Source organism: Syngnathus typhle, linkage group LG17 (genome assembly GCF_033458585.1).
Source record: "Syngnathus typhle isolate RoL2023-S1 ecotype Sweden linkage group LG17, RoL_Styp_1.0, whole genome shotgun sequence".
In the NCBI taxonomy this organism is placed as follows: Eukaryota; Metazoa; Chordata; class Actinopteri; order Syngnathiformes; family Syngnathidae; genus Syngnathus; species Syngnathus typhle.
The window spans coordinates 1,610,918-1,636,491 of record NC_083754.1 but is presented as its reverse complement, the minus strand read 5'-3'; the positions used below and the strand labels follow the sequence as shown (position 1 = coordinate 1,636,491).

Here is a 25,574-nt window from a genome sequence, read left to right as displayed (position 1 = left end):
CAAACTCCAAAGGCAACAAGTCCTGTCAGAACAAGGTTTGGCCGTGTTGTCACAAGGCCACAAAAACTGGATTTATAAGCATGTATGTATGAAAAGAAAAAGGAAATGTTTAAGAGTGGTGTTATAAGAAAAGAAAAAGTTTTTCCTTCATGCAAAATTAGTACGTCTTCATGTTTGCAAAGAAAGGGGGATGTGGTGTTAAGTGTTTGTACTGCTGTTTTATTCTGAAGGGCCAAACAGGAAGTGGGGGTTGGGGGTGTTCCGGTGATGTGGAATGGCTGCGAGTTTAGAAGATATGAGACGCAAATAAAGACCGTCTAGTTGCTCTACAAAGTGTTGGTTGAATCCTTACGCCCGAAACGCGACAGTAGCCAACTTGTCTGGCTAGTACAGACAAGTACACGCGCGTGCACGTGCTGGCGGGAAGATGTCAACGCGCCATTCTTTTGCACGTTCCAGCATGTGGTTGTCGTTAAAACGGCAGACGAGTGACCATAAAAAAAGCCGAGCTTGTTCAGCACAGCCAATTTCTTCCTCAAGGGCCCCCACAATACTACCGAGAGCGCTGCCGTGCGTAACAAATTAATGTGCGTGTGAGAGAGAGAGAGAGAGAGAACTGGAGGAGGGGGACGGAAGAGAAGAATCGTCTTAAAAATGGCGTCTTGTGAAGAAAAGGGGCCAAAATAGCTTTGGTGTGGTGGGCTTGCGTATTGGAGCTGCTGAGGAACGTGGAGCTGAGCGCGGGAGACAATAGACAGTATGGGGAGGAGGTACTCCTGGCTGCTGTGACCCCCTCCTCCTCCGCCTCCTCCTCCACTCGCTCCTTCTCCTCCTCCTCCCTCCATTCCTCCCAGTCTACAGGCTCGTCAAGCAGAGAAATAAACAGAAGCGAGCGCAAAGAGAAGGAAGAGAGGACATTCCTCCCCTCCCCTGTCTCTCTCTCTTTCTCTCTCTCTCTCTCCCCCCTACCCCCCCACCCCACTCGTACTATCTGCTGCCCATCTTCATCCAGGCAGCATCCCTTTTTTTTTTTTTTTTTTAAATTTTTCATGGAGAGGAATTATCCTGCAGCCGGCTTCGGAGATCTCGGCTCTGGGACGGGATGGAGTTACGACAGATCGGCCAAAGCAAGGTAAGCGAGGTGATTTGGGGGGCGTGGGGGGGGGGGGACCCCTGCATTCAGCCAGGCGGGCTCAATGCACGGTGCTCGCAGCTCAGGTACAGTCAGGCGTATTGTCATCAAACTGGGGTAGGGGGTGGGGGCGTCTCTAAAATGCGATGGAAGGTTAATAGTGACAGTACGGGGAATCGGGTTGAGGGGCCGGCGGGGGTGTAAAAAAAAAAAAAAAAAAAAGGGGGGGCTTCATATATTCCAATGGAGACATGTGGAAGAATGACAGATGACATCTGGCTCCATACGCGGGGGCTGCATTGTTATCCATCACCGCTGCAGCTTTGTCTGCCTTAAGACAACACACGCGTGACAGGACAGGAGAGGAGACACTTGAAGCTCCGTGGTGGGGTGGGGGGGGGCACGAGCACGCTTCATTGCTGCTCTCTCTCGTCTGGACAACTATTTGCACATATTCAACAGACAAGTGCAAACGGCTCAGCCAAATTGACGGCATTGTTTTCAAATGCCAAAACACCTCCTCCAGTGTGAAATGTGACGTTTCCCCGATTCGTAAACAATGCTTTGCAATCGTGTCACGTGACTGACGAACGTGCCCTCGTTCTGTCGCCGGATTAAGCGTCAGCTAATTACATGCAATGTCTTCCTTCCGCAAAGTTGCGTTTCGTCGCCCGGCAAGTTGTCCTCCCCTCGGTGGCTTACTTGGCTGATTGTGCACACATGTTCGTGAGCGTGTGCCAATGCAGCAGCACGCTGACAGCCTCCACGCATTCTTCCACCGCTTGCTCGGATCCGAGACCGGAGCCCCCCCGGTTAGCGATCGGGCTAAAGATCTAGCAAAGAGTCGTTTGACGTTGACACCATTCAGCAGTGAACTACAGTTGCACCCAGCCCAACTTACTTCTCCCGCCAATAAATGATTCATTGAGTCGATTTTCTTTCCACGCCAATGCAGCCAGTGTGCTGGAATGAAGTGCGCGCGCGCGCGCGCACGCGCGGCCTGGAAGCCTCACTGAATTGAGTCTAGCTGCTGTTAGCTTCGCTGCTTCACGTTAGCGGTCGCCTTGACAACCTCCAACCATGACCAGCCATCGCTCCTCCGTCAGATTCTTTGGCGAGCTGTCTGTGGAAAAATGCTGCGTGCATGAGCATTCCATATTTATGCATGTCTGTGATGCACTGGCAATATGAGAGCTAAAAGCAAGAAATGGGTGAAAGAATTAAATGCAACTTCCCTGCCATTATTGCAAAAAATAAGATCATATTTTGAGATATCAGCATCCAGCACACCAAATTAATAATATAATACAATCAAACAAATATGGTATTACATACATTATGAGAAATTCATAGCTATTTTTTTTAAATCAATTTTAAAAAATAATTTCTGCAATTGCCATGCTCGATGACTCATCAAGTGTGAAATTATAACTATGTGCAGTAATGTGTTTTCATCTACCCATGCCAGTGATTCATACTGGTCGAATAATGAAATACTCCAGCTAAACTAAACTACTTTTTTGTGATGTTTTTGCTTGGTGTTGTGTTAAAAGGTGTTTTTTGTAATGTTAAATATGCTCCCTGACTCAATATTTGGGGAAACATCGGTTGAGTTATTATAGATTTAGCATGAGTAGGATGATTACCTGGCCAACCGCCCAAATGAGGACAAGTAGTTAAGAAAATGAATGAATAAAACAATGATAGTGTGTCAACATTGCACAGGTATGGTGGAGTTGAATTATTATTACATTACTTTTCCCCTCCCATGTATTTTCTAAAAGAACTTAACGTTGATGACGTTTTCAGCCTCATGTACGGGAGTGCCGGCTCATCACACCCCGACTCCGAGCTGCTCCACCGGCAAGCCTATGGTACCCCACACCCCCTCCAGAGTTATGCAACCAATCACCACCCGGGAGGCTCCAGACAGGGTGGGGCCTGGGGTGGACGCACATTGGGTAAGGAAAAAGATTTAAAAAAAAAGTTTTGACAATAAAGATCCAGCCACTTTTGGAAAGACAGTGGCATGTGGTGATTACAGTTTTGAATTGCCCCCCTCCCCCTCTTATGTATATTAATATCTGACTTAAAATATGAAATGTTTGATCAAATTGAAAACATGACATGTGCGCTTTGTTGCCTGCCAGGCCTTTCCGGTCTGTTTGACGCCAGTCTCCACCACTCGGGCCCCTCGGGTCCCGATCCATCCGTCATGAATCTGATTTCAGCTTTAGATTCCCGTGGTCCACAGCCCCCACCCTCTGCTTCTTCCCTCCTCACGCAATTCCGCACTCCCTCTTGGCAGACTGGTAAGTGTCAGCATGTTAGGGGAATCCTAGTTTCATGGAAACACAAGTGAAATCCTGCAGGATTGTAAATAATCCTTTCAAAAGATGAATCGTCAATCGTTAAAATGACCCCATTTGAACTTTCCCCAATGTAGTGACTCGTAAAAACTGACCATATCCATTGAATGTCCATTTGTGTCCTTTAGCAATGCACACACCGGCCCCAACAGAGCTCTTTATTTCAGGAGCTCTTCCGGGTTCCGGCTCCTTCCCCTCCTCATCAGCCCTTTCCGCATACCAGCATCCTGGCTCTTTTTCTGGACGCTCCTTCACTCCTTCATTATCCCTCCAGGACACCCCCACCTTTAGTCCAAGTTCCAATGGTTTGTTGTCCCCTCACGATCCCCTGCTTCACATTAAAACCTCCTCCCAGTCCAGCTTGGGATTTGATCGCCTGCTGTCTTCCCAGAGTAGCGCCTACCGGAGCTCGCAGGAGCTAGCGCCAATGGCGCAAAACCATGCCCCGCCCAACTCCTCCAGTTGCCACCTGCCCCCTCCCCAGTTTAACCTACTGTCGTCCCAACTTCACAACCAGTCCTCTCAGCTCTATAATGCCTCCATGTTTTCCTCTACCCCAGCCCTGATACCCACAACCCCTCCACACGAGAGGGCAATTCCCCGTCAAGATACCGTTATAAAACATTACCAACGTTCCTCCCCGGTTCATTCCACTCCACTCCCACTCCAGCAATATCTCAGTTGCGGCGGGTCAATGGGCTTTCAGCAAATGCCCAGCCAACACCGTCATCCCGGTATGTCCTGTAGTTCCTTAGAGGAGCACAGTCCACCATCAGATCCCAAACCCTCATTACAGTCCGAGTCACAACGGTATCAACCCAATATTCAAACACCCTACACCTCTTCTTCCTCCAGCTTGGCCTCCTCCTCCTTATCTGGCTCGAAAGAAAACAAGAGCTCCACAAGTGGCAACTCCTCATCAAATTCAACATCATCCTCGTCGCGAACCTCACAGACCCCGCCGACGGCTTCGTCCAGCTCCTCTTCAGCATCTTCAAACCCCAAAACAAGCACCGGCACCTTGTCCGCCCCCTCTCGTCAGCAGCCCCCACCTCAACCGGTACCGGTACCGCCTCCTTTGCCGGTGGTGTCATCAGCCCAGTCAGCTCCCAAAGCCCGCCTCTCAGCTTACGGTTCTCCACCAGGGTCTAAATCGAGCACAAGTCTACCGGGCCAGACCCCTCCCCAGCCACAAGCCCAGTCATACTCTCCTAACCAGCCAGCATCGACTCACATGTCTCAGTCTTGCGCTAGCTTTGGTTCCCCGAATCCGAGAGACATCAATTCTGGAGCAGGAGGGAATGGAGGGAAGGCTTACACTGATTTAGGCTCAGGCGGGCGCTCATTCTCAGCAGAAATTGTCTTTGGGGACTCGAGCTTTAGTTCAGCTTCTCACAGAAGAGCAGAAAGTCCTTCTGTAGGGTATGGAAATGCTGCGGGATCAACAGGAAGTGGGGCGTCTGGAATTTCCTCACTTGATACTGGACTTGGATCTGCAGGTTCCGGAAGCGCCAGTGCTGCCAGTGGAGGCGGCAACTCGTACCACTTGAATGAGTCCAGTCCCGCACCTTCTATCGGTTCTACTGTGCCCCACCCCGGGTTGCACTCTCCTGCTTCTGCACGACCCGCACAATCCCCTGGAAGTTCAGGAGCCAGCAAATACCTCCCCTCCATGCTCTCCCCCGCATTCATGGCATCGTCCCATCACATGAACGAAACACACCAACAGCCCTACCACTCGACTCCGCCCAAACCAAAAGCACAGAGCAACATCCTTGGAGGCGAGCGCTCCCAAGAGGAGGAAGATGACGATTTCCTCATCCAGCAATTACTCCACACACAAAGTTCAACTTCTCATTCCGCACAGCATCATCAACCGTCTCTGCACAGATCCCAACTCCCATTATCCGAAGACGCAGACGCTAAGGGAGTGACTTATGACATGAACAAGATCTCCGAGGAGCGTTACCACCTTCACAGTGTCATTCGTACGAATAGCGCTGGCACTCCGGAGCCCGAAACATCTATCGGTGAAGTAACGAGTGGGTTGAGTAGTCAACTGGAAATATCACAGAAGAAGCAACAACAGACCAAGTCTGACTTACCCATCCCGAAATCCGCTTCCGAAGGGGTCACGGACTCTCTTTCCCATACGAACCACTCGCATCAATCAGAACACGACTCCCTGGGTTCTGTTGGTCATTACGCAAGAGGGGACCCCTACACGCAGCACCCGCATTCCCACCATATCTCCCACCTGTCACCCCATTCTCAAAGCCAACAACAGCTCTCTCAGTCTCAGCAAAATCATCCTCACTCGCATCCTCACATGGAGTTAAAAAAGGCTTCCGATGGGACGGATAGTTCCTACTTGTGCAATACAACAGACGTGCGACAAAACCAGGCTTCGCACCAGATGATGAACTCGCCGCCGGATTGTCCTCAGCAAGCTCAGATGCTGCATTCTGTCATGTCGCGGACTAAAATGGACCCCCAGCAAGCACAGCAGCAACATGCCTTGAGCCAGCAAGAGATGATGGGATCATCTCGTGGAGCAGGGCTGGCAGGGGTGGATTCCCATACGCAGAATCAGTCCTCGCAGTTGCAACTCCAGCTACAGAATCAGACTTTGGATACACGCTATAGCCTGGGAGCAGCGAGAGAGCAAAGCCGAATCAACCAGAACTCCACGTTAGATATGATGGACCAGCGTCTTTCGCAGTCAAGGAGCAGAGATGGTGGAGGAGGCTCTCTGTCGTTAGATAGACACGGCATCAGGATTGGTGCAGAAGGTGACGTTGTTGCTGGGGAAAGACATAGACAACAGCACAGTCTGTCATCCCACCACCATCCTCAACCAACGGAGCTTCATGGCTTCCTGTCGGAACCAGACATGGGGTTACCCGCCACCTCCCATTTCCACCATGTCAACCCATCTCAGAGCCACGCACAGCATCAACACCAAGCGCACAGTCACCATCAACTTTCCCATTTAGCTCATCCGCAGGCACATCGGATGGCAGCAAACGTAGGAACCCCTCAACAACTCCAACAGTCCCAACCCAGAGAGCCGGACAACCATCTGTCGCACACCCAGATGGAGCCGCTGAAGCAACATCAGTATGACACCGTTAGCCCTGGTGGAAAAACAAGACTGAATCCAAATCAGCAACAGGAGCAGTTTACGTCTTTAACGTCAATCTGCTTTTCGGACTCGCTCTTAAATGATGAAGACAGGACTTTCTTTCCAGGAATGGATGAGATGTTTTGCTCAGCAAACTATAAGTCCAGTTGCGCTGGAAATTCAGTGACGGGACAGACTTCTCAAGAGGACGTTACCCAAGCTCGTGGGCAGGAGGGCATGGATGTCCTTAAAACAGGAGATGGTGGACAACGTTACGGTCTGGTCGGTCATCACGGAGATCAAGGCTACGGACAATATTGTCACGCTCTCTCCGGATCTGGAAATACAAATCTGAATTTAGACCTTGACTCGATGAAGACCCACGATCTGCCCTCAACTGTGAATACCGATCAACTGGGCCTTATACAGACGCAGACCCCTGCGTTGGGATTGAATCCATCCGCTCAAGATAAAATGAGCGGATCTGTGGAAGTCGTCGGCGCTTCGAGCAATCCTGGTCTGACCTCGGCCATTTTTTGCTCATCCCGACCCAAGAAAATGCTCAAAACCAGCAGCTCCTTTCATTTGCTGAAACAGCGGCGCGAGCCCCAAACTCTCACCAAGAAAAATTACGCGCAAGAGTACGAATTTGAAGACGATGAAGATAAAGCCGACGGTCCGGCCGATATACGTCTAAACAGTCGACGCCTTCCCGATCTTCTCCCTGACTTGGTTTCTAGTTGTCGAAAGTCTAGCGGTACACCCGGAGTCGGCGGGCTCAGTCCCCTGATGGCTGACATGGACTTCTGCCACCCGTCCACTTATTCTTCCCTCGGGCATTCTCAAGCACTCCTCCCCCAGGACGGCCCAAAGAAAAGAGGGAGGAAACCCACCAAACCCAAACGTGAAGGCCCTCCTCGCCCTAGAGGAAGACCACGAATACGCCCTCTTCCGGAGCCTTCTTACTGCCGAGGCCTGATGGGATCAGCGGCTGGAGAAAGTCGACGGGGTCGCGGGAGGGGGAGAGGTCGAGGTAGGAGGGAGGAAGGACACGTGGAAATCCATCAAGATATGAATAAAGGACGCAACCTCCCGTATCAGCATCAACAACCGCAGCAGCAGCAGCAGCAGCAGCAGCAGCAGCAGCAGCACTTCAGCCACGCGCAGCATCTCCAACAGCATCCACACGGACAACAGCTGGACCACCACCTTCATATATCGCAACATCTTTTGCATCATCACGTGCCCCCCTCCCACCACCCGATACATCACCAACAACAGCAACACAATTTCCAACAACAGATGCAGCAACCGGCCCAACAGCTGCAACAAGATCCAGGCAGCCCTGTCAAGGTATTGTGAAAATCATATTTGGATTTTAGGAACCGTGACGTGCCAAATGAGACCAAATCCTTTTCTGACTTGAAGTTCTATCGGGGATGTGTCTTCCAGGTCGCTCTCCTGGGTTCCGCCATGCCCCCGTCGCAATCGTTGCTGAGGACCGATTCACTGTCCAGCACCGATCCAGCTCTGTCTGACGGATCCATGGGGTCAGCCCCATCACTGGGCCCCAGTCCTGGACCCAGTGCCAATATGGACAACAGCAGAAATGAAAGAAATCAGACGCGGGACAAGATGCATCATGAGAATTCTGGAGAGGTATCTACATCAACGCCAATTCAATGCAGTGTCTGAAAAGATCATGTGAATGACGACAATACGGGTTTTGGACTGGCTGTGTGCAATGTGTGACCAAAGCTGAGACTTTCTCATCTCCTCTGTCAAATTATTCACAACAGCTTGAGGGCGAATCAGGCGGCTTTTTCACAGAGGAGTGGCAAAATGACAAAAAAAAAAAAAAAAGAAAAGCAGGCTATGGTTTGGAAAGAAAAGTGGCTAAACAGTGATTCTTTTTTTTTTTCTATTAAAAATGAAGACCTGAGAATCAGAAATATTTGATGCGTACTAAAAAGCATGAATTTCCTATTTCATTCACGATGGAATAAATGATAGGCCCTTTTTTTATACGCTATAAAATAGTTAGCGGTCACGTTATGTAATTTAATTTGAGAAATAAAATAGTCTGATGAAAAAATGTCTCGCTATTCTGGTCTGGGGCATTGTGATTTAAATAGGGATTTATCTCTTTTACAGTTTGAACATTAAATGTGTGATGTATATTTTGGCTGCAAGAAAGCACCTTCTGTCCAACTCCTTTACAGTTTATGTGATTGTATTTGGAGATATGCTCTCATTGTGACGACTTGGTAACCATGGTTATACTGCTGATTTTTTTTTTTTTTTGCAAAGGTGCTGCTTTGGAGGGTCCCTCCCCTCCACCCCAAATCTGCAGTCCTGCAATTTTAGAATGATAGAGCACAACCTTAACAATGGACTAGTGAAGCATCGAGTGATTGTAGTTGATCCACATATTTTGACATTTTTTCTTCTTATTTCTCCACACAGATTAGGTGGAAGAAAGAAATGGAAGATCCGTTGAACCCCGAAGCCTGGGGAGCTATGCAGAAACTCTCCAATTCTGTAAGTTGCATTGCATGAAGACACGCAAATGATTAGGTCAAGCTTTGAAAACAGCATGCATTGCATTGCGTGTTTTCACTTTTTCACGTTTTCACTTGGGAAATTGTGCCATCGATGACTTTCCATTGGAAAAGGAAGAAGATGTGCAAATGGGGAACATTCTGTGCTCTTTTCTGATCACCGGATTTGGGGGGAAAAGGAAGGTTTGAGCTGACTGACAGCCAGTTCTCTCTGACTGACAAAAGAGAGGAGAGAGATCACTGTTACCAGGGCAGCCGTTGCCATGGTTACTGTCTTTTCTTTCCTCCGTGCTGCCACCTGCTGTCTCTCAAGCCTTACTACCGATAAGGCAACAAACTGAATGTTCTTCCTTGATTTCATTTACATTTGAAGGATAAAATTGAGGCAGTTAAAATATGTTTATGGAAATATTTGAAACAGTAGCAATGATGAGCATTGTTAATAATGACTTCTCATAAAAGATCCACTATTCTTGCTCTTGCAGTCATTCCATCTCCCTTCTTATTTCCAGGTGGACGAGAAAGCATTCGACTTTAAACCTGGCTTCATGTCATCCTTTTTGGACTTCTTGAAGACGGGCAAAAAACAGCCAGGCCTCCAACTGGTAGATGACAGGTGTGAAGAGGAAAGCATGGACACGTGTTCCTCTCTGAAAGGTGGGATCAGACCCATAACTCCCACCCCGCCACTATCGCCGCAGCAGCCCTTCGGCGAGGAGACCCGGGGAGGCCAGGGGGTGGACTTAGCTCTCGGTAGTTGCCCCAGTCCTTGTAAACCTCTGGATGACGAACTGAAAGAGAACCTGGAGGCCCTGCCGTCGTTCTCCTCTGACGAAGAAGACTCGGTCAGTAAAAACCAAGACTTGCAGAAAAGCATCTCGTCCGCCATCTCCGCCCTTTACGACACTCCTCACTCTCTGGCTGCCGCTATGGCCTCTGCGATGGTGAAAGTACCTTCGACTACATCTCCCCCAACCCCGCAGGAGCCCGCGCTCAGCCCCTTGCCTCCCGCCGTTCCTCCCCTGGTCACCGCTATGGCTAACGGTGAAGTGGGAATGCTCACGTACAATCAACTTCACGCTCCGGAGGAGAACCGTTTCGTCTCCTCGCAGCCCAACAGAGAAGAGGAAGAGGAGAGCCAAAGTGAGACAACGGGAGAACACAGGGAGGACGAAGAAGGGGGAGGAGGGGAAACAACCACCGAGGAAGCTCTGGAAGAGCTGAAGAAAGACGACAGAGCTTCTGAAAGACAGAGGTCAGAGGCTTCCAAAGTTGAAGGTAATACCGTCGTTTTGACTTTCTCCTCATGGATGTTTAACAGAAAGAAAATGTCTTCAAATGTCAATCCTTAGATGATTCTGGACTCGCTTGTAGGACTAAATCTCATTTGGAGCGTAATTGGTTTGTCTTTGTTCAAAAATGACATGGTCATCTGCTCTCAAAGCATTTGGGCTTAGCAGGTGGCGGAACATTCACCAGGGTTGGAAATGCTTTGTCAGCTTTGCCAAAAACTGATGAGGACAACCCTCAGAAGCAGACCATTAAGATCATCTGCCAAGTCACTTGCTACTGACCATGTGTCCGCGCTGTTGTACAAAGGGAGTTGGAAATTGGGTTCAAGGGATTCACTTATTTACAATAGCAAGTCATTTTTACTGCCAACTTAAAAGTCTTTTTTCATAATCATATCATTTCTTTTTTCATTTTTAGATTAATATATCTTATCCCCCCCCCCTACCAATTCCACATCCCAATTTTTATCTCCCCCCCCCTTTTTTATGGAGAATTTAATATTTAATATGGCTCTTTTGGGTTTCTTTTTTTCCAATGAATTTTAATGAGCATCAATAATATGCGGATTTACTCCTCAAATAATTGATAGTCCAGCCCAACTGAGTAAAACCCACCAGATGGGTCGGTGGCGTGCCTTCCATTCCGCATTCTCTAGCTGAAGGTGAAGCTGATCCCCCCCCTCCTCCTCCTCCTCTTCCTCTTTCCTGTGTTCCAGATTCCTCATCAGGCCCGTCGCTGGCTCCGGCTCCACTGTCAGCATCAGCCTCTGTTTCTCCTTCACCACCCACCTACTCTTCACCCTCGCCGCTCCCTCCCGCACGTCTGTCTGTCTCCGCAAAGTCCCCGGCGCCGATCCAGCAGGATGAAGAGGTGGATGCTTCTTCTCCTCCCTGTAAACAGCAGCAGCAGCAGCAGGTTTCCTACCAAGCAGCTCCAACTGCGGGCACCTCGCCACCCCCCTCCACCTCCCCTCCCGCCTTCCCATCGCCGCCTCTCTCCAACCTTCCTCAGAGTCACTCCATCGCCCCTCCGTCCACCACACCTCCCCCATCGTGCTCTGACCACGACCAAGAACCCGAAGCTGGGCAGGCTTCTCCTCCCTCCTCCTCCTCCTCTTCTTCGTCTTCTTCACCATCCGTTTCTTCATCGCCACCTCCGTCCCCACCCACCCCAGAAGAAGCCCCGGCATCCCAGCGACTCACCGCCCTGCACCTGGCCAAGAAACAGGCCGACGCTGCCATCGCAGGGGAAAGCGAGGCGGAGGACAGTGAGAGCGGAGGCGAGGGGATCTTCCGCGAACGGGATGAGTTTGTTATCCGAACAGAGGACATCGGGACGCTCAAGGTGAGTTCCTCCTCGGTTCACGGGGAACGATTGATAACCAGCCGTAAATAGCACACGTGGTTTGTTTGCGTCATCAGATGGCTTTGCAGACGGGTCGGGAGCCGCCGCCGATCTGGAGAGTGCAGAAAGCCTTGCTCCAAAAATTCAGCCCGGAGATCAAGGATGGTCAAAGGCAGTTCTGCGCAACCAGTAATGTGAGTTATTGGATGGTGCTGCGCCCCAAAGAGACTTGAAGGAAAAAGCACACCAAACAAATCCATGCTCATGTGATACCTGTCAATGATTTTCCATTTAAAAATCTTTTAAAGGCGAGAAAGGTAATGGCCCTTTCTTTCTTCTTCTTCTGTCTCTTCCCACAGTATCTGGGTTATTTTGGTGACGCTAAAATGCGATACCAGCGTTTGTACGTGAAGTTCCTGGAGAACGTCAACAAGAAAGACTATGTCCGAGTATGTTCCAGAAAGCCGTGGCACAGAACCGGTCTGACTTTGAGGTAAGTCAGGCGCTCCGTTTTATACGTCTGTATATCGTAGAAAAGAATCCAAGTGGAGAATCTGGTTTTTAGCTTGATCAATAAAGGTTGACTCAAACCAAATGCATGTTTGATAATGCGGTACTCTTCTTTGCGCTAAAAATTGTGCCACCTAAATGAATTAAAAATGAATAAATAAATAAATAAATAAATAAATAAATAAATAAATAAATAAATAAATAAATAAATAAATAAATAAATGAATGAATGAATGAATGAATGAATGAATGAATGAATGAATGAATGAATAAATGAATAAATGAATAAATAAATAAATAAATAAATAAATAAATAAATGAATGGATGAATGGATGAATGGATGAATGGATGAATGGATGAATGGATGAATGGATGAATGGATGAATGGATGAATGGATGAATGGATGAATGGATGAATGGATGAATGGATGAATAGATGGATGGATGAATAGATGGATGGATGAATAGATGGATGGATGAATAGATGAATAAATAAATAAATAAATAAATAAATAAATAAATAAATAAATAGATAGATAGATAGATAGATAGATAAATAAATACGAAAAATGGGTGGTCAACCTATGAATATGTTCCAAGATTGTGAGCCCCACCACAGAAGACAATGCTACCAACGGTCTCGTTCTTTTCTTCCAAACAGGCGGCAAACGCTCCCGAAACAACTCCCCACCCCACCGCGAGTGGAGAGAGACGACAGGGACAAGGAGAGACCCAAAGACAAGGAGCTGAAGGACAAGAAAGAGCAAAAGGAACGAGAGCGCAAGGAAAGGTTGGAGAGGGAGAAGAGAGAAAGGCACAGGCAGGAAAAGGAGAGTGAGCAAAATGAAGACGACCATCGGGCGAAAGAACAAGACAAAGCAGCAGCGCCCCTCAAACGGCAGAGTGAGCAGAGAGAAGAACAGGACAAGGAGACCACAGAACCCCAGCGGGAGCACAAAGAGAGAGAAAAGTGGAGCAGGGAACTCAGAGAGAGGGAGGAACAGGACAGGAAGCGACAAGAGGAAAAGGACCAACAGGGGAAGGAGCGCCTTCAAGCCAAAGAGAGACTTGCCCAAAAGGACAGACACAAAGAGACAGAAAAGGACTTGGCCAGAGGCATAGCGGCCAGGGAGGTCAGGAGAGGTCAAGTTCAGTGCGTCAAGGAGGAAAACAGAGGAGTTGACAAGAAGATGGTGCGCCACGCCAGAGGCAAGAGCACACTGGACAAGACGGAGGCTCCTCCCAAGAAGAGGAAGAAGTGGATGAAGGAGTTGCCATCCTCCTCCTCCGAATCGGATTCGTCTCTCCCCAGTGAAGACGAAGGTCGGTATCAGCGGGGAAACATCACCATGTCAGTGAGCTCAGCCAGAGTTCTTTGTGTTTTCAGGTCCTCTGCGCGTTGGACTAAATAGCCGGGCCATGAGAGAGATGTTTCGGAGCTACGTGGAGATGTTGGTCAGCACGGCGCTGGATCCCGACATGATCCAAGCCCTGGAGGACACCGACGGTGAGAACTGACATACTCCGATTGATCCAGGTTTATAAAATATCTTTTGTTCCTTAGATGAGTTATACTTACCACCCATGAGGAAGATTGACAGTCTGCTGAATGAGCAGAAAAAAAGATTGTTGAGGAGAGTCACCATGAGTGCTCAGCACCAGGTAAGGCGGAAACAGCAGGAGGTGCTTGAAATTGAAGTGACATTTCTTTCCTGCTTTGTTTGTCTCCCTTGCTCACTAGGAGGCTCTTCATCTCTTTCCTAAAATGACAGCAGACCCGCTGGAATCTGGAAGTGTCAAAGTTCGACTTGGTGGCGAGGGTTACAACCGCAAAACTCTCAACCGTTGCAAGAGGAGCAATCCTAAGCAACAAGTAAGTGCTGCCGCTGCTGCTGCTGTTGCCATGACAACATCATCTTATATGTTCAGGGAAGGATTCTTGGATTTTTTTTGGTGTGTGTGTACATTGAGGATAAAGAGGCAGAAAGCGTATTGTGTTAAATGATGTCAATTTGTTTATTCACATTGTATTCGACCATTTTTGTGTTACTTTCTACACGACCAATCTCAAGTCGCAATTTGACTTTGCCTAAAATTCTTGAAAAAAAAAAATCCCCCTTTTTTTTTTTCTTCAATTCCTTTTCAGGATTTGAAGCTCTCCATGGAAACATGCCGTATCTACAGTCTGTATCATTCCCTTCACCACTACAAGTATCACACCTTTCTCCATTGCAAGAAGGAGGTAAGACTGCTGTTTTGTGCTCAAATACAAAGAGCTACCGTAATTTTCGGACTATAAGTCGCGTTTGTTTTTCATAGTTTGGGTGGGGGGGCGACTTATACTCAGGAGCGACTTATATACATATATATGTTTTTTTTTCACTTTTTGGGGCATTTTATGGCTGGTGCAATTTATACTCCAGTGCGACTTATAGTCCGAAAATTACTCCAGTTGCCCTTTTGCACAAGTTTAAACCGAAACCTTGTTACCGTACAAACAGAGTCACAATTTAGCGTGAAGTCTGCGTCCAAATCAATTGTTATTTTCTCAAGAAGGAGAAAAATGTCTGTTTCCCAGATACGAACGTGCTTTGGTTCGAGATGTGCGTATCAACTCCAAACCAAAAGCGAAAGGCTTTTGTGCGCATGCTAAGAGTATGTCATTATCTACAGAGTATTGTGCCACGATGCCAGAAAGAAGCCATTACTCCAAAACAAACACATTGCACTTTGCAAATGCACTATCATTTTGAAAAACACGTCCTGTGGGCTGCAAAACAAAAATGAAAACGCTTTGATAGACAGATGGAATGAGAGCAAATCATATGTTGAAAATACCTTTTGTGCTCAGACGGACAGCATCGAGCAGGCTGCGGACGACCCGGGCCAGGAGGAGGTGGTGCAGCAGTGCATGGCCAACCAGAGCTGGCTTGAGAGGCTTTTTAATTCCTTCGTGGAGTTGCTCAGCCTCAGTGGCAAAGCCTGAATAACAACGTGTGTATGGACCTGCAACATGTCCAGACAGAACTCTGGACAGCAGAAGAAAGCCCCTGTTGATATATTTGAAGAAGGTTTCATTCAAAGAGGATTATTTCAAGAAAGAAAAAAAAAAAAAGAATTTTTTGAAGGATGTTTGGCGAGAATTCGGTCAGCCACTAAGCCGCATGGAAATGAATGAAGGCCAAACAAAAGATAAAAACACAGTAGTTGCTATTGATAACCATGCTTTGTATCATTTATACAATGACATTTTTCAAAAAAAGAAAAGATCATCCTCAAGGGTTTGATGGTTGTAAATAATTTGGGGGATATGTTTTAAATGGGTATAGAAAAAGAAAAAAAATGGCCCACCTGTAGTGCTTTCTTCTTTCTCTCAGACCTACACAGATAAAACAAAGTGACTATGTAATAGTCTCCTTGTTCCTACCTGCCTCTGTCTGAAAGCGGTTGAGATTCAGGGGTAACGTATTTCAAATAACTTCTATTCTCTTTTTTTTTGGGTGTGTGTTTGTTCTTCAAAAGACAACCACAAAGAGGTTTTATTCCAGTAAAAAAAAAATCTACTTCCGTCAAGGAAGTGCGACATGAAACGATCCAAACGCCTAAATGTCCGTTGTTAATGTGCGTCCTTTTTATCTGTTTGTTGTTGATTGATATTTGCCATCATTTGACCTCTCGGATTCTTGCAGAGCATATTGTTATGATGTGTAAATAGTGTACAGCTTCTTCATTCTCCGCTTCCAACTTCTTCTGTACATGAAATTCCTGTATTTGACAAACGTAAATAAAACACTTCGAATGACAGGTAATAATGGTTAGCTATCTCGACTGCTCGGTGTGTTCGGCCGATCTTTTATGCAATTTTTATTTTTAGACACGACCACCTTAAGATTAACAAATAGCACTGGTCTTTCCAATCAGGGAATATTGAACACAAACGGTGGAGCAACACATGTAGGCCATTAACGTCATAATATTCACGGGCATTTACCGTAATTTTCAGACTATAAGTCGCACCAGCCATAAAATGCCCAAAAAAGTGAAAAAAAAAACCATATACATGTATATAAGTCGCTCCTGAGTATAAGTCCCCCCCCCCCACCCAAACTATGAAAAAAAACGCGACTTATAGTCCGAAAATTACGGTATACTTTTATTGTCTGAGAAGAACCACTGCTACATGGGGAGACGCGCCAACAGGTAAATTTCCTCTTTGAATTTTGTGACATGGTTTTCCTTGGTGGTGAGCGCTGACAATGCTCTCTTTCAAGCCAGCCCAGAGGGACGGACGTTGCTATCCGTCCAGAGCAAGAGCCAGCACTGAGAGGGTCCGCCTGATGACCCGTGTTGACACAGAGGAGAATGCTACGGTATTTAAGGCACTCAAGGAACACGTATTTATTGTCAGCGGGATTAAGATACGATATGATCATTGACGCCCATTGGAATGCATTGGAGAAAAAAAATAATCATTCCAAAAAAGATGGAAAATGGGAGGAAATTTTGTAAATAGACGATGATGAATACATTCAGTGCAGTTGCGTTAATTATTAGAATGAGCCAAACAATGTTTTCTGAACAAAGAGGAAATGTGGAAGAAGTGGGGGGGAGATGGAAAGAATGGGGAGGGGAGGAGCACAGAGAAGGCCGGACCAAACTCAGACATCTGGAAACTTTTGAAACTAGAGTAAAGCTTCCCAGATGGAAAAATACATCAAGTCCAAAGGTTGGGAATCAGGAATGAAGACAAACTCATTGGGGGAAGAGAAGCACGGGGGAGAGAGAACAGCAAAGAAAGATTCTTGAAACGTATGCTGCTGCTGCTGCTGCTGCTTCAGGACAAAGAAAGCAAGCAAGAGGAAAAGCAAGGGATTTGAAAGTGGGAGTACAAAACGCAAGCTAACAGCAACAACATTAGACATCCTCAAGGTAAATCCTGCACACTGATCGACATTTTCAAAATCACATAGTATGAAAAATAGTATGTGCACAGATCTTTTTGATTTTTTTCTGTCGTCCAAATGAGATATCTTTTATTTGTAGTTCTCAAAGTATCATTATTTATTCAACCCAAAAACATAATTGTGCCACCTACCTTTGAAAAGACATGTATTGTAATAAAATAAAAAAGTGTGACTTCTGAATGTTACGTCTAATTTTAAGAATTACCATTTTTTTTTTCATCATTACATATTATATAATTATCATTTCTCCTTTCTTTTTCTTCTCCTTTTCCTCCTTTTCCTTCTCCTGCTACATTTACATTTTGAAACCTTAACTCGACGCTAGCCCATCTGATCCAACCAACCCAAACAAATGAAAATGTCAGATGGTTGTTGCGCTTAGCTGACGAGCAATCCGAGTTACATGGCCATGGGAAATGCCTTCGCCAGTATAATTAGGTCTATCGAGAAGGGAAGGGAGCTTCCTTCCTGTCAGCAATTTGACTTCCCGTATGAGGTCACTTGTCAGAGGTAAGACCACGAGGCTTTACGTTCACAAACAAACGGAAGCGTGGACAAAAGCTGTGGGCATCTTCATCCTGACACAAGGTCGAAGCTCTCAACTTGTGCCCATGATGCTTCTTTTCTTGACTCCTACTTTCTTTCTGCAGGATGTCAGCATCTCGCAAATGTTTGTGCTGCGTCAAATATGTGATGTTTGTCTTTAACCTCATCTTCTGGGTGAGTAGTGTCTCCTCTCCCCCCCCCGATAGTCACGTTTCAGTGCAATCTACCTGGAGTGGCCATATTGTATGTTTTTGAAACAGCTGGGAGGATGTGGATTGTTCGGCGTAGGAGTGTGGCTGTCCTTCACCCAGTCCGAGTTTTCATCTCTTCCGCTCTCCTTTCCGTCGCTCTCGGCAGCCAACCTGCTGCTGGTGGCCGGCGGGATCACCATGGTAACGGGCTTTCTCGGCTGTCTCGGGGCCCTCAAGGAGCAACGCTGCCTGTTGTGCATGGTCAGTCCAAGCCCTTTTTTTTTTTTTTTTTTTATGTGGGTGCGCCCACGCCGAAGATGTCAGTGTGATGATTGTGATGAAAGAGGAGTTTGAACTTCTCCTCCTGTGCAGTTCTTTGTTATCCTGTTGCTCCTGGTCCTGACAGAAATCGCTCTAGCGCTGGTCGTACACATCTTTCGAGATAAGGTGAGCTCACCATTTTTGCAGTAGATTGAGCAGCTGGCAATTTGCAGGAAGAAATGTCATGGAAAAAAAAAAGCTTTTTAAAAGCCATTACAGTGAAATCAGATTTTTTTTTTTTTATTCAGCTGGATTCCAAAGCACAGGGTGAATTAAAGGAAGGGATGAAAAGTTATGAATCGGATCCTGGGCTGAAGAAATCTTGGGATAATGTCCAAAAAATGGTAAGCAGAGGCTTTTGGAGCATTTGAAACTCAAGTCGTGTTTTTGACTCGTCTCCTCCTTCCAGTTCAAATGCTGCGGCGTGACCAACCAAAGCGACTGGTACGAAGTACTCAACGGAACGCTGCCGTCGTCCTGCTGCTCCGTCGGGATTGACCAATGCGCTGACGGATGGAAAGGGCTCGTTTACACCGAGGTACTGGGGGTTCCAAACAACAAGCCTGATCTTCTCATATGAGATCTAAATCTCCTCCAGATGCTCGAATGTGGGCTGTTGCACATACACACCACCAAGGGAGGTCGAATGTGCATGTTAAATAGGAGCACAACGAGTTTGTCTGGCTCCATTCTTGACATACCAATCCTGCCGTATACTCGAGAGAGCATTTTGACTTCTTATCTTACGCCTGTGTCTTTTTTGCAGCCTTGTTATAACAAGGCCAGGGATTGGCTCCTGGAAAACATTCCATCCGTTTTGGTGTTTGGCGTGTGCGTTGGTGTTGTGCAGGTAGTTTCTCAACGACTTTATTTTAGCTTGCTATCTTTATTGAATAGGCTTCGAAGCACAAGATGAGGATTTTGAAAGTTTCATACTGTACTCTCTTCTCCGATCAGATCTTGGCCCTGGTGTTCTCCATGCTGATGTACTGCCAAATCATGTGTGCTGAGAAGTATTTGGACTGAGTGTGAGTGAGCTGCATTTCCTCTTTGTTACGCTCGTAAATCAATGCGCTTAATCGGATCAATAGCATTTTTTTGTCCATCTGCTTTGGACAAAGTCAATTATAATGATTGAGAGCTCTTTTACGACAAAGCCATTAGAAGATGACTGGATAATAACTAAGAGAGATCTTGCTCATCTTGCCCTCGTTAGGATCACGGGTGAGCTGGAGCACACCTTTCCATGTTCTTGGAATGTAAAAAGAAATATACAGACATTCAATTGAAGGCAACTACAGGAATAGTCATCCAGAATATAGAAGGCATGGAAAGTGCAAGTGCACAAAGTAAAATATGTGCGACGATTCAATACGGGATCTTTGTCTTACTGAAGGTTGTTTATACAACATGTAAAATATGTTATAATACCAATTTGCATATATGTATTTGTGATATGAATTTATTTCTGCACTATGTTCCCAGGCTGCTTTTTTCAACAGTTATGGGATTTGATGAATGTTTTTGTTCTTCTTTTTGATTTGTTATTGTGCCTTATGTTGTCTGACGTCTCCTTTTGTTTTGTGAGTAACTCATAATTGATGGCTCTAAATTAACTATTGCAGATCTGAGCTGAAATGCATCAAAAAGCATTATACAGGATTCCTTCCAGTCAATATTTTATTTCCAAAATCTTTTTTTTTTTCAGACCAAGATCTTATTTGCATTCAATCAAGTGATAATGTTTTGTATTGTATCACATTCCCTTTGTCCACTCTCAATTTTTGTACAGTGCAAAAAGAGCAATTTTATAATAAAGCTCATTGAGCAAGCAAATATTTTGGCGCTCGAGTAAACTGGCCTTGCTTGACAGCCTTTGATAGCTGCTTTCCCTCTCTGGCAATATTGTAAATATGAATATGAATGATCAATTAAAAACAGCACTCAGTATTTTTTGAAAAAATACATTTCCATTTGTAGTGGACAAAAGAAAATTGGTGTAATTAGTCAAGGTTTTACCTTGAAACATTCAAAGCAACAACAATAATGATCAAATCTTCAAATCCTAGAAAGAAGACACACATACATATAGAATAACTTATATAACATTGTCACAATTATTTCTAAGCAATAGGGGGGAATAAAGATAGAAAAACGTTGCTGCACAGCCAGGCATGTTTTCAAAGTCCGGTATCCATTGTGTAATACAAAAAACATACAGAAAAAAATAAATAAAAATACAGTAGCGTTTGTACGGATGGTAAACTGAACTTTTAGTGAACTGACATCTTTAAATAGCCACACGCTTGATGGAGGTAGTATTAATTAATTAATTAGACTCTTAACAAAGGTGGCCAAGTGACGCAGTTGGAAAAAGTTTGTGTGCGTCATACGGCGTAAACTTTCCCAACAATTGAGGGCACAAAAAAAAAAAAGTTTGCTACATTAGTCCCTGAAACTTCTTGACCCGACGCCATTATGACTTCCAGAGGGTCTTTTCATTTTAAACTGTGACTCATATATGTAACGTATGCATTCCTCAACCGTCTTCAGTCTCATTCAAACTACTAACGATGACGATAATCCAAGTTGAAGAGTAAACTTTCACAGCAATCATTTTCAGCGATTAAAACAATGCCACCAGACAACCTCAAGATGGCGCAGTTGATGTCATTGAAGAAGAAGAAGAAAAAAAAAAAGGGGTTTCAGTCGTATTCCACAGAATCCTCCATTTCGACGACATTCTCCTGAGGATGAAACAAAATATAAATGTTAGGATTAAAATATATATATATATATATATATATATATATATATATATATATATATATATATGTGTGTGACTGCTCCAGAATGCGTGTTTCTGCTCCTTCAACGTGGTCTAGGTCATGTTAAGAAGCCCTCACCCATCCTCCTTGACTCTTTAACCACGGGGCAAAGGTCTCCATGTAGCATTCTGCGTAGCCTTGCATGCGATGCACACCCGTCGCCGTCACTATCCGCCTCGACAACTCCATGGTGACGGCCATGCGGCGTAACGTCGGGCTGGACGTCGGGCTGGACATCGGGCTGGACATGGGCTGGAGGAAGGTGAGGTCGGATTCTTGCGTGCTGCTGACAAGGTCGAGTAGCCTGGCGTAGGATGCGTACGACAGCCGAGACAAGCTCGCGCGCAGAAATGGGTCTGTCTGGATCTGTATAGGGCAGAAAGACATTTTAGATGGAACGGACGGGATGAGAAGAAACACGACGTTACCTTATTGTTGATGGAATCGGCTTCGGCCGACAGCACTTCAACAAGCTGCTGCACCATTAGTTCTTTGTCATCCACAACTTTAAAAACAGGAATAGTAGGTTTAGTACACGTACAAAGCAAAACTAAAATAATCCATACATGGGTACGCAGCAATGTTTGATTTTCATTGGTTCATTGGTTTTATTTTGAATATTACATAACATTATTACAAATTATTTCTGCGACGACTGCGTGTTTTCTAACCCCTCTGTTATTAAAAAAATCGAACATTTTATATAGAAAATGAATATAATTTTAAATATCAAACATTTTGTACGTCTCCAATTGACCTACCTCATGCAGCATCATGGTTATGACTTACGGGAAAAACGATGGTTGTAAAATATTTTGTGATAATTACAAAGCCAATGTGTTTTGGCAATTGCTCCGCCTTGGCCAAATGACGAAGCAGATCGCTCGAGGTTTGCTGGAAAGGTCTATTAGACGTTCCTGACAGAGGCACGGTCAGCCAGTAAGCAATACATGTTGTTGACGGCGTGCCGTGTGGTTTGATGTGGATCAAACCTGGCCGACAGGTTTTTGACTTTGCACTTGCTTTGTTATTTCCTTGTATGTATCTGAGCAAACGTATTACCCGATGGAGCCTGTGCGGCGGCGGCGCCGGCGGCAGGTGGGGGGCTCACTCTGCCTTTACAGCTGGACCTTTTTAGGCTGGCAGACTTTTGGGCAATTCTTTCCAGCTTCTCCGCAACTTCATAGTAGAAAGCAGGAGGGTGATCTATGTGCCCAAGAAACAACATCACAATCATGAAGTTCTGTAACTTTGTGGTGAATGGGTTGAGGTACATTGAGAAACTTACTTGGGGAAACAATGATGGGTATGAGCTCAGCTGTTTTGTCAAAGACCAATGTAGAAGGCCTCTGCGGTGGAGCTCCGGGTGCCTTTTTGTCCTTCTTGTTCTCCTCCCCCTCCTTTTCTCTCTCTTTCTCCTTTGCCTTATCCTTCTCTAGCTTTATCTTGAAAATCTTGGAAAGGCTTTTTTTAATCTTCTTTCTGTTCAGTCTTTTGCTCTGTTTCTTTTCGCCGCCGCCGTCGTCATCTTCGGACGTAGAGGAGGGAGACAAAACGTCTTCCTGCGGGTAAAGGGTTTCTCTGCGTTTAAAAACCTTTTTTTGTTGTTGTTCCCACCTCCCGTTTGGGTCTCTTGCTTACCTCCGATAGCGCCCTGATGTTTGGTGCTTTGGGCTTGCTGTCCTTTTCTAAAGTACCTTTCCCATCTTTGGTAAATGGGCGCACAGTACTCCGGCGGGGCAGCTGCTTGAGGAAACCCTTAAAGCCCGTCTTCTTCTCATCTCCTGAGCTTTGCTCTTCGGCCTGAGAATCCCATCCATCTTTTACCTTTGGTTCTGGCTTGATGCTCGCACTGTGAGTGACGTAAGAATTGATTAGCAGATGATATGTAGCAGATGTTTCTGACTCCATAAACTAACACGCCATCCATCGGTGTGCCCTTGAGTGATGATAAAATTACCTGTACTTGTTTTTATCCTTATAAGCCCCTCCAACTCTGCCGGGTCGCTCTACAGGTGGGACGGACAGCACTCGATTGAGGAAAGCTTGAAGCACAAGACGGCTCTCAGCTTTAATCTCAAGCAAAGAGAAGGAGGTCACGGAGGAAGAGCGACCCATAGACATCACTATAGGTAAAACGGAAAAGTGGATTAGGAAATGTTTTGAATTTTGTTTTTTGATGAATATTTTGGGAGCAAATTTCAAACTTGAAATACGTTCAGTTAGCGAGATATCATTTTGTTCAACCAACTCTGTCGTTTTAAATGAAGTGAACATGTTCATTTTGTTCCATTTCATGACTAAGAGAAAATCCCCTGCTTATGCTACCTAAGGCCTAAATTAGAGCAGTTCTTCCCAAACACATTGCTACAGTATCGCAATATCACTCAACGGGAGTAAAAATGACTACTGTAGCAAATACTGTTGATCTTTTTACTCCAGTGAAGTTCAGTGACAGGCAAAAGGGTTGAATGCTTTTCCAAAAGATTGCCGAGGATACTATTAACCTGTGTGTCCACACGTTAACATCCATAAAGCCAAAAATAGTCACCCCTTGACTTATGCATGCCCAAGCGTTTCAATTTACAAGTCTCTTCTTTATTGAAAACATGTAAGGAAAAAAGATTGTGATGTCATTTGGGGAACTTGAACCGATTAATTATCATTTCAATTGATTTAATGGGTGAATCTAATTACGAGCTTATTTTCCACATGATGTCATTTTGTGTACTCATACTATGTTTATTGGGTGGTGTGCATTGTACGACACTGTGAAACAATGGCCTAGCCCAATAGACTCTTGGGGATTCCCACCATACAGCGCCCTTCCCTTCACTTCATTCTCCTTTTAGCAATTTGATTATTTGTCTTATTAACTTGTTTTTTTCTTGCCTGTCGCCCTGCCCTGCCTCCAGCAGTGTGGACAACAACTTTGGCGCATTAATAGTACAAGAATAATGCAGTAGTTGTAAAAGTTCTGCAAGGTGACGTCTAACTCATGTTGTTCTGGAGTGACCACGTGACTACTTCAACAGGACATGAATAAACCGAAAGGAAACAATTGTGACGTTGAAAAACTGTGACGTCACGGTGACCCATTTTCAATGTAGCTGATACTACACAGATTTCGGAGGGAATTGATCAGACGCCCCAAAGTAAAACAAAATCTAATTGGGGGAAAAAGAGCAGTGATTAAATTATACAAATAATCTCGACGTTGCATATAATTTACCTTTCATTTAAAAGGAAAATACTACACCGAGCCGCACACGAACCGAACAAGCGATACTCAAACTTTAAAAGAGACTTTACAAAACATTTCCATAATTGTTGAGCACAATAAACATAAATGATACATTTAAGTATAATTACCTTGTTGAGTCAGTGGCAGATTTGCGTCGTCTCGTCTCGACTATGCAGTTTGTACTTGTGATTGTTACGCAGAAACTAAAGTGGGCGGGGCCTGGATTGAAAAGTTGCCACAAATACTTTGGATGTTGTTGTCACTGCGCGCCACTAGATGTCAACCTTGGACGTTTTTTTTGTATATACATTGACAATGTATATATTGAAATCTTTTTTTTTTTTCAAATTTCACTTAATATTTGTTAAAAAAAAAAAAAAAGCCTCTATTATGATGATTTGTCAGCCTGTTTTTTGCCTGGCTCACAGCAAAAAATATGTTACAATGAAACATCAACAATTGTAGTGAGAATAAATACTTTAATGCCGTTCTTGAAATAAAAACAGACCAAGCAAGAAAAATATAGTGCAGTAGAATTTTATTATTGTTCACATTTGCCATCAAAAGTGTATTAGAGTTGAATCTATAATAGGCTTCCTGTATTTTTGCCTCGTTCATATTTTTCCACATGCACAGCAGAAGTGACACATTCACCTTGTGAAAGGAACATGGTCTTGCCTTCACCTTCCTCAGTTGGTTACCTGCTTTACAATTAAATTGATGACCCTATCCAACCCATAAAATCAAGAGTATAACATGAATTTAGCCACACACCAGAAGTGTACTTAGTTCCTTACAACGTAAAATAATCATCAGTATAATAATCATCATCAACGATGGAGCGATGACTTTCCGGCCGTTATGACTTGGTACAACTCCCCCCAAACCAGTCCAGCGTCCGTGCGGAATCAAGACGCTGGTACAAGGATTGGGAGTAGCCACACCAAGAAATCATCAAATTGGTATGCTAGCACCATATATTTATAAAAGTATAGGTCAAATACAGTTTATAAAACAAGTACATATGCAGCAGAAGGTCTAATTCACTTGCACAACTGCAGTACAATTGAGCTTATGCTGTCTACATTAAACATTAGAAACCAAGTTTTCAATTGTAAGTTACCAGTGGCCTTCTTACCTCCGGGC

At 45.2% G+C, this 25,574-nt stretch overlaps 3 protein-coding genes across 4 annotated transcripts; 2 read left to right on the top strand and 1 right to left on the bottom strand.

Moving 5' to 3' along the window:
- The first annotated feature begins 397 nt into the window (after positions 1-397).
- Positions 398-15,911, top strand: prr12b (proline rich 12b). The gene is made up of 16 exons (XM_061302363.1): positions 398-1,132; positions 2,942-3,093; positions 3,283-3,444; positions 3,630-7,978; positions 8,078-8,284; positions 9,092-9,166; positions 9,699-10,464; positions 11,195-11,823; positions 11,901-12,017; positions 12,183-12,316; positions 12,996-13,657; positions 13,722-13,841; positions 13,899-13,996; positions 14,076-14,207; positions 14,481-14,576; positions 15,186-15,911. The coding sequence occupies exons 1-16, from the start codon at positions 1,050-1,052 to the stop codon at positions 15,318-15,320; spliced, it is 7,917 nt and encodes a 2,638-aa protein (XP_061158347.1). The 5' UTR covers positions 398-1,049; the 3' UTR covers positions 15,321-15,911.
- A 1,066-nt stretch (positions 15,912-16,977) lies between these two features.
- Positions 16,978-20,194, top strand: tspan4b (tetraspanin 4b). Of its 2 annotated transcripts, XM_061303480.1 has the most exons (9): positions 16,978-17,263; positions 17,949-18,018; positions 18,105-18,296; positions 18,408-18,482; positions 18,605-18,700; positions 18,766-18,894; positions 19,123-19,206; positions 19,314-19,384; positions 19,573-20,194. In XM_061303480.1, the coding sequence occupies exons 2-8, from the start codon at positions 17,950-17,952 to the stop codon at positions 19,380-19,382; spliced, it is 714 nt and encodes a 237-aa protein (XP_061159464.1). In that variant the 5' UTR covers positions 16,978-17,263; position 17,949; the 3' UTR covers positions 19,383-19,384; positions 19,573-20,194. The 2 variants fall into 2 exon arrangements, with proteins under 2 accessions (XP_061159464.1, XP_061159463.1); XM_061303479.1 differs by having other exon boundaries at positions 16,979-17,263; positions 19,314-20,194.
- bcl2l12 (BCL2 like 12) lies at positions 19,989-24,779 on the bottom strand. Its single transcript, XM_061303478.1, has 8 exons — positions 24,557-24,779; positions 23,145-23,310; positions 22,826-23,036; positions 22,473-22,746; positions 22,247-22,390; positions 21,613-21,689; positions 21,263-21,550; positions 19,989-21,103 (listed from the first exon to the last, which is right to left on the bottom strand). Exons 2-8 carry the CDS (start codon positions 23,306-23,308, stop codon positions 21,062-21,064), a joined length of 1,200 nt encoding a protein of 399 aa, XP_061159462.1. The 5' UTR covers positions 23,309-23,310; positions 24,557-24,779; the 3' UTR covers positions 19,989-21,061.
- Positions 24,780-25,574: the final 795 nt, after the last annotated feature.